Source organism: Phaethon aethereus, assembly GCF_964289735.1.
Source record: "Phaethon aethereus genome assembly, chromosome: 12".
Taxonomy (NCBI): Eukaryota; Metazoa; Chordata; class Aves; order Phaethontiformes; family Phaethontidae; genus Phaethon; species Phaethon aethereus.
In genome coordinates, this window is record NC_138588.1 from 1,800,336 (window position 1) to 1,820,594 (window position 20,259).

General features: G+C 41.7%; 1 protein-coding gene across 2 annotated transcripts in view; it reads right to left on the bottom strand.

The window, feature by feature from the left end:
• The window catches only part of MAP2K5 (mitogen-activated protein kinase kinase 5), a 139,816-nt gene that overhangs the window by 15,759 nt on the left and 103,798 nt on the right, over window positions 1-20,259 (bottom strand). For both annotated transcript variants that reach the window (XM_082005337.1, XM_082005336.1), the window contains 2 exons: window positions 9,365-9,426; window positions 6,956-7,001 (listed from right to left, as the gene is read on the bottom strand). In XM_082005337.1, the coding sequence (XP_081861463.1) occupies window positions 6,956-7,001; window positions 9,365-9,426 (108 nt within the window). The remainder of the gene's footprint in view (window positions 1-6,955; window positions 7,002-9,364; window positions 9,427-20,259) is intronic.

The following is a 20,259-nucleotide window of genomic DNA, read 5'->3' on the forward strand; positions in this document are numbered from 1 at the left end:
ATTAAAAATCTTTCAGCGCGGCCCTCTTAAGTAGAAAAATGTCGCCTATTTATATGCGTTTTTGTCAACCGCACAAATTAGAAAGTAGTATTAATTGATTTTTTACTACTTTAGGCCCTGATCCTCCAGCAGAATTTCTGCGGACGCAAGAATCAACCGGCACAAATCTGATTAAGGGATTTGAGGCATAATGCACCCCGGTCACTAAGAAGCCATATCTGTATCTCCTGCTTTATACTCCGCTTATTCATAGGCAATTACTACTCTTATTTAATACTGCAGGAGCATCTTGAGGTGCTAATCAGAATATGGACCCACAAGTAAGCTGGTACTACACAAATGCCAGCACTCTTAATCCATGTAGGGCCTCTGAATCAATTTAAAATTCCAGTTTTATTCTACAAATAAATATTGTACATGGCTTTCAACAGTTGCTTGTTAGAGCAAGCTCCTTTATGAATCTGGAGCAAACAGGAAGGACAATATTCTGGGAATTAGAGATATGGCTCTTCTTTTGGAACTGTTAAGAGACTTTTTTTTTTTTTTTAAATAAATATGTAGGGAAGACAGCTGACAATTGAAATATTTGCAATCCTGCTACCAAAATGAGCGAGATGTAAATATTTGTCTCTGTGTCTGGAGAACTACCAGAAGTGCCAAATGAAACATTTGCTCAAATTAAACTGCAAAGCCCAGGAGACTCAAGTAACCAAAAATATTAACTGTATCACTCTAAGCCGTTGCCAATTTGTTTTTGTCCAATTTCCTTAGATTTTCAATACTTCTTTGAGCCAACTCAAGTTATTTCTTTTCACATTTCACTGGAAAGTGCTACTGTATTGTGCAGCTTTAGGGCATGTTGGAAAGAGAAAGTCAGATGTTCGCGTTTTCTGTAAAAAGTCAGTGGTCGTATGAGGAATGGGCCTGCAGAAGACAGTGAATTAATCTAACACCTTAAAACTCTAATGCTCACAAGTTAACCTTGTCACAATCTTAGTCTTCTGTAATTGCTGGATTTAGTGACAGCGATAGAACGTATTTCTCCATTTCGATAGCTGATTTCTCAAGTGACACAGAAGAGCAAACCATACCCCTAAGGACAGAGACAGGTTTGGTTTTGGGGTTTTTTTTTTTTTTTTCTTTTTCTTTTTTGAAAGACAGAGGGAAAGAGAGAGGGGGAACGATCCATAACCCACCTTTCCCCATTTCAGCTGAGTGGGGAGTAAGTTGAGCAACACAGCCACCTGAAAGAATACGTATTTTTATTTTGCCAACTCTTGAGCTACCCTGACCAACAAAGATGATGAACACAAGAACATCCTGAGCCCTAGTGCGAAATCCTAGCATCAATGAAGTCGATATAAATGTTGACGTTGCCTCCAACGTATCTGGGATTTGATACAGAACTCCTTGTCTACTGTAATGTCTGAATTGATAGAATGAAGATACAGTTTAATATTTATCATACTTCCAACAGCTAAAATGCTTTTTTTTCCTTGGGAAATCAGGAGAGAGCCCTTTCCTTCACATTTGGCATGTGTTTTGGTGTCTGTCAGAATTTCTGCTTGTCATGGGGTGAATAACCAGGATCATTGCGACAGAGAAGAGCCTAAATGTTTGCAAGCAAAGCTATCCATCACAGGTTCAAGCACGGACAATTTCACGCTGGACAAATCATCGCTGATAGGAGATCCTGCACTGGCTCAGGAAAAAAACCCCTAATGCTTCTAAGTAGCCAAAGAGGGAAAATTCTTGGCTCACTGTGATCCAGCAATGATGTATAAACATCTAGATAGATGCAGACAGAAAACATTTATCTGTAAAGCTGTCTTGAAAAGATTTAGGGGATGCGTTTGTGAAACGCGAAGTGCAGACAGCCCTCTGGTCTTCCTCCAAAGTTAACACCGTCAAAAAACCCAACCTGTACAGCCGTCTCAGCCGCTCAGTGGTGCCGCTGCTGTAACGCAAAGCCAAATGAGCTACTCCTATTTACAAACCTAAGTGGCAGTATTTTATTGGCTTTATTCTGAAGGTTTATATGAAAATCCAGGTAGGATTATGCTGATCCTCCATTTGTTTTAAACCATAAACGTACTTCCTAAGAGCTACAAACAACGGTTTAACACAATGAGCTGCAAACAAGTTCAGCTCTACCTGGTAAAGAAGCGCTACTGTCCAGAGCCTCTAGAATACAGCTACTTAAAACCTAGCTACTTAAAAGGTTCGCCTTTTTAATTTCCTATACTTGTTGGAGATGGGGGATTGCATTTTTGAGAGTCTGTAATACCCTGACACGTATCTTAACACACTTAAATATAGAAACAAATGATCTATCTGGAAAAATGCCCATTGTAGCTAACGAGATCAGGGTGATTGGTCTAAACGCCATTCCTGAAACAGAGAGAGGGATTGCTGAATGCATAGGAATGGGAAATTTCAAAATGGCACTAGGCATTAAAATAAAAAAAAAAAAACAAACCAAAGAACATGTTTTCCAGCAGGTCAGTGGTTTTGACACAGATGATGCGCAATTTACCATACAACCTTCTAAATTAATAAAACACCAACAGAAAAAAGCATCAGTAATTTAAATTTTAAGGAAGGAGAAAAACTAGAAGTTGTGTTTAAAATTTGGAGATTTGAACAAAAATTATTAGACCTGTGCAAAAGTAATTAAGTGCAGAAGGTCACTGTATCCTCAGCCAAATGCACTGCCTCTCCCTGCCCAACACTCTCCTTAAAAAATCCAAGCAGCATCTTAAAGACTGTACTTTTATGCATCCATGGCAAAGCACAACGGAATAATTGCTACATGCCTGACTTTTGGTATTTCAAATACGATCAGTTTTGGCTTCAATAGCCGTACATAGCACGGTAGAGTTCAATGCTGTACTAACAAAAAACTCAACGAGGGACTTCAACAATTCCGCTGGCTTTCTGAAAAGCGCGCACGATCTGCAAAATAAAAGGCCAAGCTTCCAGCTAAAGAAGAGATTTTAAACAATTACCAAAGCGGGATAGTGATATCATAAAGGCAATTTCTGCGCTAGCTTGTTTTCTGAAACTCTCTTTGCCTCTGAACAGCTAGAACAGATAATAACTATTAGTAAATCAAACTCCTGCAATATCCAGCTGTGTCTCACACATTTACATACAGATAGAATGGGTATATGTTTTTAATATGTATGCGATACGTACTTTTACCACAGCTGAAGTGCATGCTACAAAGGAGGAGGAGAATGGGAATGGAATCAGCATGAGATAATAAAGTGGCCTAGATAAAGTATTAGCCAGCGATTGATCTCAAACAGGGGATGTTGCTTCTCTCTGACCTGATTACTTACTATGCATAGATTCCATTAAATAGAGCTTAGAATGGAAAGCTTCTGAAAAATACCGTAAATACAGTCAGATCTACAGCTTCCCGAGCCAAACCAGCCTGCGGATGCCTCCCCATCCATAGACGCGGCACGAGTAGGAGTTTAAACCTTACCCGTACCGCCACGTCCCACTCGTTAAATATACATGTATGTCTGCACTTCCCTGGGCACCAGGCTTGCGATGCCAGAAAACTCCACGTTTTAGATGAAAACAGGAAGTTCACGGGGGGAAAAAAAAAAATCTTTATACAGAAGAATCGTTGAGACTTTCCTTTTCTTGTTGGAAGGGGAGAGAAGAGAGACGGAGGAATACGCTAAGATGTAGTGCAGACTTCTCTGGTGCTGAAACAAGAGTATGTTCAATTTAATGGACTGTACACCTTTCTCTTTTTAAGAGGGAACAAACTCGAGACAAAAGAGCAGATGTTTTAAGAGCACGGTTCAGAATAACCACTGGTGAATTAAAACATTGTTCCTTCCCCAGGATGAACCATTTTGCCACTGCTTGGTGAAATTACAGGGTTTTTTTTTTTAACTCCTGTGGAAAAAGTCTGTTAATTTGAAATACTTCGAAACAATTAAATCGTTGACTACATACACACAGAGAAACTGATGTTATATCCTGTTTTGTGGATGGAAGTGTATAGGGACCGAGTGGAAACATGGGAACCTGATTTACGCCAGCTGTCATGGAAATTTGGTGTTCGCTTGCACAAGAGCATCTATGGTACTAGAAAGCCTGACTTTATCCAGGAATTTCATACAGCCTTGGCTTTGGCCCTATTTTCTGACAAAATGTGCATAGTGACTTTTATAAAAAAGGGCTTCTTGACATGACAGACAGGGCAAATCCATCCCTGATGTAACCCCGTGACTTCGCCGGAGTTGCCAATCTGGCACTCCAGGTATTGTTAGTTGGCTCTTAAAATGCATTTAACAATTCACTGATTATCAGGAGAGTAGAAAAAGATTGATGTTCCGCTCCCTTCATTTTGCTTTCAGTCTTTAATTATACTAAATTGGTTACAAAATAGTGACTTCCAGTACAGCTAATGTCCATAGGGGAGAAAGCCTGCACTCCACTGTTTTGTCTGAAGCTAACGACGATTACACGTTACACCTTTCATCCTTGCGAGTACATTTCTTCTAAATAATAATAATAAAAAACCCCAATGAACAAAGTGAAATCCTGCTCTCATTCACATCCACGGTAAGATGACCTTGGCGAGCCCAGGATTTCACCGACAGCACCTGCATCACTCTGCCCACTCGGATAGTTAACGGGGAGATACCCGTCAGAATTACCACCGAGGTTTGAGAAACGGGTGACCTGGAATTAGAAAGGACATTGCCGTCCGCAATTCTAGAATTCAGAGGATATTTAACAGCTTTTGTTGTTCTGGCCTTGTTTTCCAACAAAGCATGGTCATTTATGCACACACACATATATGTGTATGTACAGATACGCTTGTGGGTGTATAGATATATTACGTGCATGCGCATATGTATACGTGCATATGAGTTTTATAAATAAAGTGCTCCTTGACAAGACTGGTAAGTGCAAGAACGCAAAGGGCTTGATGGAGAGCGACTCCGGAGCTAGCAGCGAGCCTGTTACAGGAGAGCAGAGTACTCCGAGCCCGTCAGGCTGGAGGAGGGAATTTAGGGCAGCTTATGAGGGTCAGCCACGCTGCAGGCAAGGACTGGGTCACTTCTTTATTTCAGCAGCAGTCTACCTCATGCTTTAGTACTTCTTGCAAGTTCGTTTATAATTGAATAGAAAGTAGCATGAGGGGGAAAAACGCATTAACCAAAAGATTTTGTTTAAAAAGTAGGAAGGCTTTTTTTCCCCCCCCTCTTTCCTGAGCTGCTATAATTTTAAAATTCTTTTACAAGATACCTCCTTAAAAGGGGACTAGCACACTCCAGGGCACGTAGTTGTAAAGATAAATCTGTGCACTTCCCTGGTACTGCAGGCACTCACCCTTTGGCCTCATTTTTATGACTCTACACCCTGGAGTGGTGTTATTGCTTACAAACATACATATATACTTATGGGGGTATGTGCGATCTGCAGATGTTTTATTTATAAGTGGCAGGCCTATTGCATCACTGAAACATGCATTTACAAACAGATATAGGTTTTATGAAACCCTATTCTGTTGTTTTAATAGCTAAGCTATCCAGCCATAGCATAATAGTGCACAAGGTAAATGTGTCTGCATCTCTAGAACCTGTTCCAAGTTTTCTCAGATGTGACTAACTGCAAGAATTTTCCAACCATCAAAAGTTAATAAAAAAGACAAAATAAGGCAGCGTAAGCTTTTCGTACGAGACGCACAGCACCACAAAGTGGAGGGGCTCTGATAAACTTTAAGGCCTCGTTTTACCAAGGTATTTAAGCAGGTGCCTAACTTCAAATGCAGATCTACTGAAGTTAATACCCTTAAAATTAGATTCACAGTTAAATACTTTACTAACCAGGATCTAAATTGAGACTAGTCTGGATTGTGAGATATCTGCCCCAGGGCATCTTCAGAGATTAGCCTTTAACTAGAGAACGCCTGCAGCAGCAACACTTGTTTATTCTCCTCGCCGTTCGCAGCATGCAAGCAAGAAATGAGACTATGCAAACGCGCCGTTATCTTGTTAAAATCTGTTAAAATTATTCCTAGATATTTAATGCACAGAAAATAAATGATGATCATTTTACATAAACCTCCAAGTTACAGGAAACACAGCACATAAAGAAAAGTAATGAAACATTTAAAAATCAAAGATACTTGATGGGAGTCAGAGGGGACTACAACTCTTATCTACAATGTAAGTTACTGTAAATATTTGTGATAATTGTTTGATACAGTATTTTTCTAGCTGCTTAAAAACAGTCAAAGCAGCATTCTGCACTCAACGCACAGCCACAAGGGACCAGCCCGAGAGCAGGTACCCTGCTATTGCCTTACTGACATAATGACAATTGCGAGCAAAAGAAGTGGTCAGTGAGCTCCGCTTCCAACACTGCGAGCCCTTCTACGGGCAAACCAAAGCTACATATTAACTCAACCTTCCGTAGCCAATCTAATTTCATTTTACATGAATATTAGTGAAAACAGTAGCTCCTGCATTTCATTAAAAATAATAATATTTTGACCATATCCTCTGTTTTCAATCTAGATTTTGAAAGGTTACGACTGGCAAAGGACGACAAAGACTGGCCTACATTAAGCTGTAATCCCTGGACATACAAACTGAAAAAAATGTGTATTAAGCAGCAAAATGGTTTTGATCGAAACTTGATACCAGCTGTGAAAGTTCTGTATTAACTCCCCAAACCACAACCGAAGCTTTGGCCACGATGAAGCAAAATACCCATTAACTTCAGCGGAATCGTTAATTCCACCTTCGGCTTGTGTGTTCTCCGTAAATACGTTAAGTGCTGCACAAGCCAGAAAGAGTTTAGATTATATTTGTACACATGGAAAAATGCACTAAAAAAAATGGATACACTTCTATATGCATGAGTTAAAAGTATTCACAGACAAATACATGCTGAGGGGCTCTGAAGTTTCACTTACCATTAGATCTTCAGGTGCTGGCCTTTCCTTTGGTTGTTTTTTCATGCTATGTGTCATAAAACAAAACGTTCATATATAAATAACCGCTCATTTATTCTACTTGCTTAAATATTGAAGATACGCTCTTTCAACCCAGACGGAGTGAGGATTTTCAGTGTATTTCTTAACTTTATCATGCGCAGATGGAAGACAGGGTTCCGAACACTGGCCAACGTCTTAATGGATTTCTCCCTTCCCTCCCATCCCTCCCTTACGGGATTTAGTGGTTTACACTGTTTGTAACCGTGCGAGTGTGTAAATACAGAGATCACTGAGAACCGGTCAGCTCAGAAGGCACAGTAAGTTAATTCTCATTTTGCTAGGGATTATTACGTAGCTCTACACAAAGTATTATACAAACAGGTGGGAAATTTAACTGTAACGCTAAACAGCTTCAGGAGAACGCATAATACCCTGGGGTTTCTACCTTAATTTTTTCCCATTTATTTCCATTACACTGCAGGGTGATAGTTCATTACACAGCATTAACCTGTTTATAAGATCATGTTTCTCATCTAAATAGTCCTAGTTTTCTGTGCAACAGGTGCAATTAGCTATTGAAGGCTGTGCTTAGCTGCATGAAGGAACACAATAACATGGCACAGAGGTGACCATCAGGAGCTGCCTACTGACTAATTGGATTACATCCAAACAGCCAGTGTTTATGGCGTAACTGGCATAAAGTCATAAAGTCTGATATGCCGTTTGCTTGACATCTCTCATACTTATCGGGAACCGATTGCTTAAAGAGTACGTAGTTTCTTCTTATTTGCCTTTTTTTTGGCCAGTAACGCCTCCCACTAAAAAACACAGCCAATGTAACACTATATCTAAAATACTAGATGATCTGTGCTGTAAATCGGAGGTATTAACGGTACCGTCTACCTTCCCCACAAATAACTACAAGCCCCTCAAATAACGCAGGCATTTGCAAGTAATGCACGCTTGCCCGACGAGTAGCTTGGTGGCAGTTCTAATCTGACACTCCAAAGTAGCTGCATCCCCAGGGAAAACGAGGCTATTAGCCACCATCAGTTATGCTTCAGTTTGACATCTGTGAAATTTTAACACAGGTTATCCCTCCCTCTGCCTCAATGAGAATCTTTTTAAAACGGTCTGTCATCGGCTTTTTTTGGCAGGGATAAAAAGCACAGACCTCCATGCATGTCCGTTAGTTGCGCTGCCGAATCCTCCAAATAGCACTGCTCTTTGTAAGCTGAAACTATTGAAAACGGAGGCCTATGTCACACAAACTTTAATTATTTAGTTACTTTAATTAACCGATAATCAGACTGCTTTTTGTGCCGGTATCATTTCTTACACGCTACGTCAGTCCTGACAGGTACTGTCTCCTACATTACGTATTCAGAATTCAATTTTATTAGGCAGCGGCGGCCCTGGCATACAGCAGGGACCCTGGAAGCGCTGCGAAGCTCGACCTAAAGACCCGCGCGGGGCCCTGGGCTTCGAGCACCTTGTTTTCGCCGAGGCCGCACCCCTGGGGCAGGACCCCCTCTCGGCCCCGCGGCCGCAGCTCGCGGCGGCGCACGCTGCGATGGCTCCGTCTGCTCTAGCACAGCTGAGCATCCAGCCCGGGAAGCGCGCGTTCGCAGAAGGGATGCTTCTCCGCCAAACACATCGTATTGGTGCAAAATTCAAGCTTGTTTTTTTTCTGCCATACATAAATGACTGCCCCTTTGGGGGTTTTGGGGGTTTTTTTGAGGGGGGGGGACAAGACAGTTAAAAAAAATATTTTCCTTTCGTTTCTTTACGATAGCTTACCCCCAAGATTTCTATTCTCCAGCCACTCAAGGACTGTATTCTTTATTCCACAAATTCCTCCTCTCCCCGATTCTCCTTTAATTTAAAAGGTTTCCAATGAACTATTCAGTTTTAAGGAAAGAAAATATACCCAGCGGTGTGTTTTAAAATACAACTCTCAGTAAAAATTACTTACTGAAAAGCCGATGAATTAATCAAGGCTGCTTGCCTTTCTAAATATTGAGGCAATTTAATAAGTAATATTTTAAAAAGCGCTGAATAATGATATTATCCACCCGAGTCTTTGTGGCCTCTTTACCCCCCAGATAAATTCTTAGGGGTCTCAGCGCGCAAGACCGCACCCACATTCAGGGCAGGTTTATTAAAACAGGAAAAACCCTTGTAAGTAGTTTTACGACCCTTTGTGTAAATAACGTTTACATAATTTAAACAGTTTGCTTAGCTTTGCTGCCCCATCTGCCCAAGGCCCCCAAGTCCCTCTTCTCTCAGAAAGGATGCAAGGAAAGCCATAAGGTCTCGCAGAGCCGCGGAGTTAATGGCATGTATCATTTACATCCAGGGCATGGCATGTTTGCAAACTGAGCTTACCATTGAGTGATGAAGTGTACAAATGGCTCAGAGAACTCCCCGGCTGGAAGGACGGGCGATTCCTGGGATTGGATTGAAACAAGAAGCAGAGTCAGAGGGAGAGAAGGTAATTTTTTTTTTTTTTTAGAGGGAGAGTAATATAACAGCAACAACAACAACAAAAAGGAAAGGGGGGGGAAAAAAAAAGGAAGCGACAAAGCCCCCTTTTCACACACAGAATTTGAGGGAGAAAGGTACAAATTCGTCTGAGAATGTGTTATAAAACACTGAATTTCAACTAATGAGTATTACACAATGGGTAAAAACATGTGGAAAGACACTGAGGGGAGGTGAAAAAAGGACAATGATAGCCACAGGGTAAAAAGGAAGGTAGGGAAAGTGTAAATGAGAAATTAATGATTATTTAAGTAACACACAAATGGTCTTGTAATTAACAAAGAGCTGTGAAATTATTCTTGTGTTGACCTTTGTTTCTTTCACTGCATTTGCTATTTATTTACACTCATGTTTATTTACACTTATTCATTTTAGAGGCTGTCCTCATATGCTGCTGTTCTAGATTTAAAAGGCAAAAGAATTTTTAAGAGGAAAACATGCAGGATTTACCAGTCTAGCGGTAGAAAACAACCACCCGGTATTTATGAAAGAATACAAAAAATAAAAAAAAATTAACAGCGCAAGGAAAAAAAAAATTACAAACAGGGAACAAACAACATCACCATTTGCAAAGAAGGGCTTTACGAATTTAGGAGTTTTTCCAAGAATGACAGAGAGCTCCACTGTGTTTATAGTGTAGCAGCTCAGGATGTAATGAAATTACACTGCAGAGTACTTTAACAGTGTCATCTCATTAGACCTACAGTTGGAACAAGAGAGCCACATAAAACAGGCAGCTGCAAATGACTCCATTCTCATCTATTCTCATTTGCTATTAAAAATACCTTTCGGCGGCTTTTTTCCTCCCTGACATCCCTACACAAAGTACCCTGCAAAGTATGATACATGCACCTATTTAAATTAACAAAGGAATGACTTATTTTAATCTCACTGTGCTTTGGAGTGCTTTGGCCATTTGGATGAGCAATATATCATTACATACAACCTTCCAGCGCTGCAGGCAAGAAACTCAGAGCGTGCAGCATTTGGTGGGAGCCAAACAATTTCTCTAGCACACAACTGTGTCAAATGCATGCATGTATTCATTATTGAGAACGCGAGGAAATAGCTTTGATGTAGTGGAAAAAAGAAGATGATAAAAGCACCTCTGCAATGTGTGTGCCATTATCAATGGTGGCAGATAGGCACAACTGCAGAGCCTCCTATGTGATTAGTAAATATACATATAATTGCTGTGGCCAATTATCAGAAAAATGAGATCGGTAATTACAAGACAGAAAATTAACTAGAACTCTTATTAAGGCTTTGTTTCCAATTCAAACAATTGGAAACTGCTGGAAAATACAATTAAATCAAAAGTAACTGAAGAGTAAAAGGAGAAGCCAAAATTGCTTTACAATTTTCAAAGACTTCTATTAAATACAAGGAGTGTTTGATATAACATGCCCAAATTCTCTTTGAACTTAGACCGGGTGAGGGAGAGGTTATTGTTTCCAAACTTATAAATGACATCAATATAGGAAGGTTTCCACTGGAGAGTGGAAGGAACACAAGGAAATAAGCAGTGCAATTAAACTTTCTCCACTTCAAAGAACTGCGCATGAAAATTATTCATATTAATCCAGAAAATGCAGAGCAAAGTGTCAGGCTTGCTCACACGGCGTGGAGCCCAGCAGGTTTTGCCTCTCCCCATCGTTTTCCCTCATCCAGCCTTCCTTGCACCCGAAGCGGCAAGCGCGGCTTTCCCCGCTGGGGCAGGTAGGAAATACTCCGGGCACACATTACAGATCATTCAAAACACTACCGGGCAAAGTGACCAGCGCCCGCTCCCCAGGGACCCGACTCTGCCCAGCAATCCCCCCGCTCCGCTCTTTATTTTAAGTAAAACGTAAGCGGGGCTGCCAGCTCGGATCAGTCCGTGCTGGGGAACGGGGCAGGCGAACGGCACTTCGCACTAATTCAGTAATCACCAAGAGAAGACGGACCTGTAAGAGAGTGAAACTTCGTTATGGGAGGGGAGGAGAAGGTGACGGACTGCTCTGAAGCCACCAGCGCTTCACTGTGGCCGTCCAAGCTAAGCCAGCATCAGGGCTCATGCAGGCAAGGGAAGAAGTTGCTCCATCAGTATCAACGCCTTGACCATGCGGCTCCTGCACGGCAGCGCAGCCAGAAGACAAGGTGCTCCTGCGCAAGCACGCAAGAAAATTTCACCTGGGTGAAAGTAAATGTTAAACGCTATTTTTTTTTTGGCACATCTTTCTGTACAATGCAGATATTTCATCCCCATCCAAGGCTACTCTCTTCTCTACAGACCTCTCTTGTCATGGCCATGCCTTGGTGGGTTTGCTCCCAGGAGCTCACGAGGAGATTGTGTGTGTGGGTGGAGATGAAGACAACTGGATCTCAGTATGGAAACTCGATGCTTTAACACAGTCTTCCCAAGGATTTTAGGCTGGGCGCCCCACAAATTTACCGGCTATTTGCCTGACAAAGCGCAAGCCTTTTGGGAGAGCACATCAATCTCAAGAAAATACTTGCTGGGAAAGGTGTTTGAGGACAAACAGATCAACGCGGATAAAAACTTTAATCTCGCTCCTGTGCGCATGAGCCAGCTTTTACTTTCCAGCGTAGGGAATATAGGGGAGAAGGAGGCAGGTTTTGGTTTTAACTGAACCAGGAAAGTACAGACCCTCAACTGCTTCCAAAGGTGAACACTGAAAAGCTGCCTCAAATGCTGCATTTTACCTTGGAAGGAGAAAGCACCCATTCGGTTATGGCATCTACCCAGGGAAACCAATGACCGAAATATTTCAATTTCTGATATTCTACGCAAGACCACTGGAGTAGTAGAAAGGTGAGAGTATTTTGTAGTTAGAGCTGTTTCTAATGAGAGAAAGTGTTGCTACTGCTACCTCTGTAACTTGAGCAATTGCAATATTGTTGTATAAAAGCAAAAATTTCCCAAACTACTCAAAATAAACACATCCTACATTGTATCCTGAAGTTCCCTGGACTTCGGCTGAGACTCAAACGGATGGGAATATGAGGAAATAAAGCAAAGCTACATAGGTCTCTACCAAGTCTACGCTGCCTGCGTGATGCAATATGGTCACATTTGATGCAACCACAGGGAATGGTCCAGCTGCACTCCAGCGGCCTGCCTTATTTTACCCACCTGCACACCGAAATCATACTATAGAGGCAAAAAAAAGTAGAAAAACAAGGTTTTAAAGGAGTGAGGAACAGTTATACTCATTTTAAACTAGGAAATGGTTCTTTCATTTTCGTTAAATACCGCATCTTTTAACCAATAGCACAAAGACCTATGTATTGGGGATGCTGCTAAAATGGCAGTAAAGACACAAATGGTTGTAAGGGTCAAGGTACCATGGGACTCTTGCATCCCCAGGCAGTTTATTCCCAAGACTGGCTATTTCCCTAAGCATCCACGCAACATTCCCATAACCGGGATCTGCTGCAGGAGAAGACAAGATCAGCCTCTGATTTCTCAAAACCAGCCGAATTGCGCACATACACTGAGAACGGGGAAGGGCAATAGGAAAAAAGTTTGAGTGATGCCTTTGCCTTGTGAGTAATGAACAGTTCAAGAAGGTCAACCCATTACAACTGAAACCGTTTAATTATTAATTATGCACAATCTATGAGCAAAAGGACAAGTTCAGAATGTTTAATGTGTGGTAACTCCGACTGGACCCTCTCTTGGCATTTTGTTATTAGCACTTGTCAGCAAGGTGCTCAGGCATAAAGAAAAAAGCACAGCAGCAGAAAATCTGAGCTAGCAGGAGGAGCGAGGGCTTTAAACTTCAAACACTGCTCCTAATATTTAATTTATAGAGTGCCAAGGCTCTGGTACAAACCTTATTGACTTCCCTGGAGCTAGGGGAAGTCACATTATCTAAATGAAGACCTGAGAACGAGAATACCTCCCTTTTGGAGGGATTGTCTCTCTTTTGAAGGGAGTGAGAACATCACTATGTGTATCTTCTTTTTTTCAATGATCTGAACAAAGGAAGAGTGAACCACCTAACAGTGTGTCCAGAAGCCAACCAATCCTTTGCAACCTATGCAATAAGAGCTTGAATTACAAGTCCGACCATTATCCTTAACTACTTCTCAAACCTATTATTCAAAATGTCTCCTGATCTGTTTGCACTCACTAAGCAGAGCAGTAGCAGAGATGCTACTGAGACTCCACAAATAAATAATGTCCTGCAAATGCAGAAATAAATATGGATGAGGCACCTTTCCCCTCTTTTCTGTCCAACTTGGAAGTTTACCTGGACGAATTCAAGAAGCAAATTCAAAGATACAGCTCTGAGTTGCTTATTTGCTTTGGAAACACTCCTATGTCAACGAAATTTGGGAATAGTTCTTGACTGGCAAGATAGACCAAAAGCATCCCATGCTTTACACACCTTCAGAGGTCTTAGCCCAACAGACAATTTATTGAGAGTGAAGTATTTTCTCAAAGCAACTGGAAGTCTGAGATTTACCACAAGAGAAAGCCCACAATCTCCCTGTAAGAGGAAAATCAGCAAATACAGCTTTCTACCTAAAACCTTCAGGAAGGCGGTGCCAGCGCCCCCAGCTACGTGTTAAGATCAAACCTGTGTTCCTCCTACGTCCTCCTTTGGGGGAGCAGCCCGAGGGACGGCAGAACGATAGCAGCCTGTTGTCAACACGTCCCCAGAAGAAAGCCAGGCTGCACAGACGTGCAGGCTCCAAGACAAGCTCATCTACATGCTGTGGGCAACAGAGGTTGGTATTCCCAGTGGATGCCCACACTCAGTGCAAATAGATTTTACCCCCCTCTTCTCATCTGTTAACTCCCTCTCTGTGAAGGGTTAAATTTTCCCAGTCCCCACAGCTACTGCTAGTTTGCAATACTCTCTCAGTGTGAACGCTTGTGCAGAAGGAAATGCCATGGTCCTATGGCTCTGTGGCCACAAGAGGGAAGTTAGCAGAGCCGAGCAAACCAAACTTCAGTTCCTCTCTCCTCTGGGTTTCGCCAGCACACCCCGGCTTTGAAATTACCATCTCCTCTGGGCACATACTCCTATTCTGCAACTCGCCCACTGACGCTGAAATGGCAGTATTTAATAAATAGTGCATGTGCTTTACAAAGCATTTTTGGCTTATCACTTCAGCCTAAAAAATCTCTAGGATTACAGAATTTTTATGCGCTCCAGCTTCTCTTTTACTAAAGCTTTCAAAGGATACACATATTTTTATATAGTAGCTGCATTCTACTTTGTGGCCAAATAGTGATTTTTTTTCTTTTTTTTTTTAGACAAACTTCAGTTTTAGATGCACCAGAAATGCTGCCAGGTGCAATTACATGTAATAAATGCACTGCAGGTACCGAGCTGTTTCAACGAGAGCAGCAAATTACAATATTGTACGCATTTAGATTTACTCCTACAAGGACAGCTTTCGTTCACAGCATTCCTAAAGAAAAAAAAAAGAAAAAAAATGCATTTCTGATTTTCTAGCCAATCTACTTCAAAAGCCTTGCACACAAACCTAACGGCAGGTGATCTCCTACAAGTAACAAGTTTGCAGAAGACAGTGATGTCTGGAGGTGGCTCAGGGGCCCCGACTTGAAAGCCTTTCTGGATTGTCCCCATCCCACTCCCACCCCCAGCAGGAAGGTGAAAGATGATTACATCTCTGCGCCAGGTCGCTTCTCGCTCTTTTCTTAGTAGCAGATGCCAAATGTGACAAATTGTACGTGGGGGCATTTTGGTGTGAAGCTTTGTCTGCTGGGATTGGAGTGTCAGCAGTAAACTCATTTATTTCCAGATCTCTGGCTGGACAGGAACCAAGGTCGAAAGGCCAGCGTTTTATCCACCAAAACACTCAGCCTACCTTTAACACCCCAAATCACGTGAGAACCAGCTACCCTCTCAGCAGTGCTACCTGCTCCCCAACTTCTTGAAAACATCAAGAGGTGTTGCCTGCACAACCTCCACTCGTACCGAATGCGTGGAGATGTTTCTGGTTAAATATGTCAGTAGATACTTGGGGCTATTCGGTTGTCACTTCTGCAGCATTTGCTACTGTGGGATATTTTTCAGAGCCCAGAAGAGGGACGGAAAGGAGCGGAAGAGTGTAATTAACATTAGGAATAATCTAGCGTGTACGACATGACATTTTCTACCTCTTGCCAAGCTTTGTACTTGTTAGTGTGGCTCTCTAAAGGGCCTTGCGGATAAGCGTACAGGTAGCTGGAAAAACAGGTTAATCCTTTAACCGTAACTGTAATTGCTTTCTCTCTAAAACAAACATAAGAATTTTTTCCTCTCATTGCTGGTCTCTTGTCGATCATAAGCTAGCAGAGCACAGCAGCGTTTTGGGTAGATACACACACACACGCACATTTCAAATAGCTAAGGCACAGCAGCATGAAACGTAGCCTCTACCTGTTCGCACCGAAGGGACTCAATTGAAAAACTAAAACCATTTATTGTTCCCTTTTTCCTCTGTACACTCCCAATGCATTTTTATTGCTTTTTCATAAAACACTGCTGCAAATAATCAAGCATGACCATTGACATCCACAAGATTGAGTTTTAGGAACCATTAAATGAGCTTGCCCTCTTGGGAAGGTTCTTGCTCAGGTTGGTCTAAAAGTAATTATTCAGCAATTCCTACCTGTGGTTTTACCTTGTTCCTATATAAGTCTCTGAATCTCATACACTAGTAAGGTCACAGTTTCTGTCTCAATAAAAGTATACCCTAAAACAACTTATCCACAGGACAAATTATGGTGGGTTTGTGTACACATGCACATGCACGTGTGTATATCCCAACACCAGCTTTTCTTGCATAGAAATCTTCACAGCTCCAGAAATTTTCAGGGTTAAATATAGCGGTTCATACATTTAAATCAATACATGAGACTCTAAAGAGAAATTCCCAATGAAAAAATAAAGTTTTCTTTAATTCTGAGCCTTTGGAGTTTTCTACTTCATTTATAGAAATAGCAAAATGTAGCACTGATGCAGAAGGTTAAGAAATTCAGCACTCGCAAAGCAACGGTCTTCATTGTGTTATTTGATCAAGCTGAACATCCCGTGAATTTTTAAGGCTATAAATAGAGGGATATATTTAACAAGGTGAAAAAAGAAGGGACTAGAAACAACTATATAGGATACACGTATTAAGTCCAAGTTACTGTTTTCCATGGGAAAATTTCAAACTTTATTGTCACTGAAATGCTTCAGAGCTCAACATTAACACTGCATTAGCATTAACCGATGCTGCTAAATGTTTCTAGAGTACTAATTTAAAAAGAAAAAAAAAAAAAAAAAAAGAGGTCTTTGATTTGTGGAGTTTGTAAAGTCCTTGAGCTAGATTAAACTGCAGTCTTGTGAGACCGAGTATCTCTGTGGGGGCACTTAACAGAAATGCTCAAGAAACTCACGGAAAGCTTCTCACTACTTACTCATGAAGCTATCAGAGTAAGGATTCATGAGTACGACTAATGAATTTTTCTTTCAAGTTTTTTGCCCGACTCGTCAAAATAGGCAGGTTTTTCAGTGCTGCCTCCTATTTGTAAAAATCAGATTTGCTCTCACAAGTCTTCACTCCTCAAGCTTCTAATGAACACGGAACAATATAGTAATGACGGACAATAATTGAGTTCTTTTTCTCCCTAATTCAATACAGTTTAAAAAAAAAACAAACCCAAACCCAACCCCTAAGTCACTATTACACCGAGACAAGCTATGGAAACTTTGAAACCAAAATTAATTTACTTCAGGTTACGAAGAAGAAAGGGTTAGAAACCAGAGCTGATGCTTAACTACAGAGCTTGTGACCACAACTGCTCCAGTACAGCAAAACCCGGTTTACAGCAACCACCCAAGGGGCTGGCAATAATTGCTTTCCTAGAAGGGATACTCCAACTAAATAAAGGTCAAACAAAAGAGCCCTGGAGAGCTTCAGGAAAATTTAAAGGAGTTGCTTAAGTCCGGAGGACTGTCTACTGGATGCATTCCACAGTGCAAGGTTCTACCCAACCTCCTCCGGATGCAGAGCAGGTACCTCCAAAGCCAAGAGCCACGGGATCAAAAGGATGGGAAGCTGACGTGCTGAAAAACTGAGAGCTGTCGGGTTTGGCCTTTTGGGATCTTCATCTACAAGCTGCAATCACCTGGGTGTTTTACTAAATGCTGATCTGACTAGCAATCAGGAAAAGTGACATTTTTAGAAGGTTTTAGAAATACTGCATCTGGAATACAGCCGAGGAAGTAACTAAACGTAATGTCCTACACAATACATTTTGACACCGAGATAACTTGGCAACAAGTAACTACAGGTTGGAAGAATCTTGAAAACAATGCCACTTCTCAACCAACGGCAAGGAATGCAAAAATACGCTGCGACCAGAGCTCTGATTTTCCTGAAAACCTAACCCCACATTTTGCTGCAGAGCTGCAGAGCCCAGTAACCCGCTGCTCACCAAACAGAACATTTAGAGCACCTTTACTTACCTTTTAAACTGAGAATTTTCTAATGTATTAAAAGGAAAATGCACAATTATAATCAAGGCTATGATTCTCATAATCTCTGCTTGGAAACGGAATTCGATTTGGTGAGTGACTCTTGCAGACATCAGCACAGAGAACACGTAACTGGACCATGTAGGTTGTCTGGGAGGTTGCTGGAGATTTGGAGGCTGAACAGGGAACAGTTAAGATTTTTTGTTCAGCTAAAAAAAAAAAACAAACCAATCAATCGTGGGAGGCATTCTGAGACTGTGAGCAGCAATAAAGGGTAAAAAGCACACTGATTTTACTGGCAATCTTTAGGTTTCAGAGTCAACCCACTAAGTGAAATTGGGTGGCCTGCATTTCTCCAATGCATCGTTTCTGGGGTCTGCAACATTAATGGTATTTTTCTGGGGCTCTGTTGTTTGTATTTCTGAATTATCACCTGGAATAGATTCTGATGACAAAACTTTTTTTTTTTTTTTTTTTTTTTTAAAATGCACCTAGCGCTTCCAAAGCACAATCCTGTTGCTGAGTAGACTGCATTGCTAATTCTTTGGCTGCACGATCACAAAACATGGGGCCACATCTAGGACATCTTCCAAGCCAGGCGACTTCCATCTTCCAGCAGGACTCCATTCTCCTTCATGTTGGAGTGTTTCTGGAAAGACTGCACACACAGCAAGCGATGCATGTCCTTCCCAATAGGGATTCATCTGCACTGCTCAGTGCTTTCCATATAACATTTTGGTGAGCTGGAGACAAACTATGTTGAATACTGGAATATTAAATTACTCTCAGCTCCCAAATAACAGCCGACTGCCTTTATTGCTGGCGGTGTTGCAGGATGAACGACATCAACAACTTGTCTAGCCTCATCTTTGGACCAGGAGTCTTACCACGGTGGGAGATGCTGCTACGATTAGGGCTGTTGTTTAAATGAGCATGTCTTATTTGTAGCTGGATCAGATTTCATTATAAGTTACCACATGTTACAAAATAAAGGTCCTGGCAGGCATGTGTCCTGCTCACACAATGCTCCTCGCTAATTTTGCCATTAAAAAAATAACCCCAGAACCAATGCCATTAAAAGCCCAATAACATAATTTAACAAAAAAAACCACCCCTGTCAGGCATAGATTACTGTGATTTGAGAAGAACCACTGTGCGTGATATTTTTTTGTTAAATTATCCTGCTTCTCAAATGACTTATTCATTCTGCAGAGTTTCTGCAAGTAAATTTAAGCCCTAGAAAATGAACAAACAGACTTTTAAAACTGCCAGAGTGACCTGCTCTGTCTCATATATCAACAGAACATTAACTTTTGGATTTCTGCTGTGTTTTGGTGGAACGTGAAACAGTTCTACAAAACCCAATGACTACCAATCTAATGAAGAGTCAGGGTCTCCATTTCGTAATTTTAAAGAACTTCTCCGCTCTCCCGTATCAGGCTTTGGAGTTTTCACCCGGCTCTGGGGGGAAAGACCGGGGTACGCACGCTGCCAGCAAAGACCCAGTTTCAAGAAACGCCCTCTTCCACAGAGGTCTTTAATCACAGCTTCAGGAGCCAGGAGCCCAAACCATTCTCTGTCACACAAAAAGACGTATTAAGGGACTTGAGGAAAAAAGACCCAGAGTTTCCAACGGCAACAACTTCAGGAAATTATTACTATGGCATGAAGCTACCTGGGGACCGAAGATCCTTGAGGCAGCTTGATCCCACCCTTGCAGATCCCATAGCCTATGAAGCTTCGGCTCATCCAGAAGCCGTGCCGTAACGGCAGCGCTGCTGTGCGCTGTTTGGAAGAAAAGACGAGCTACAGATCGTCACTCCTTGCTGTTCTGATCGTCATTAAGGTAGGTGGGGAATTCTGTACCAGCATCTGGGGGCTCCTGTGGGGACGGGCTGTGCGGCTCAGCTGCAGGAGAGGGGCTCTGCTCCTACCTCCTGTGAGTTTTAGGACCTCCTTACAGCCAAGGGGAAAATTTGACCCAAAACAATCAGTCTTACAACACTAAGCTTTTCTAATCCTTAATACTCATGGTAGTAACAGCAGCTGTACAGTACCAGACAGTAAAGAGACTTTCCCTCTCAAAAGGTCCTTGCGTAGAAGGAAAAGTGCGTATCAGCCAAACAAGCAGGTCCCCCTGTTATTCCCCAGGAGGCCCATCTTACAGCAGACAAAGTGAGGAGGAAAAAAAAAGTCACAAGTTAAACACATTTTGCTTTAGGTCTTTGTACGCAGAACAGGGCTGGGGGC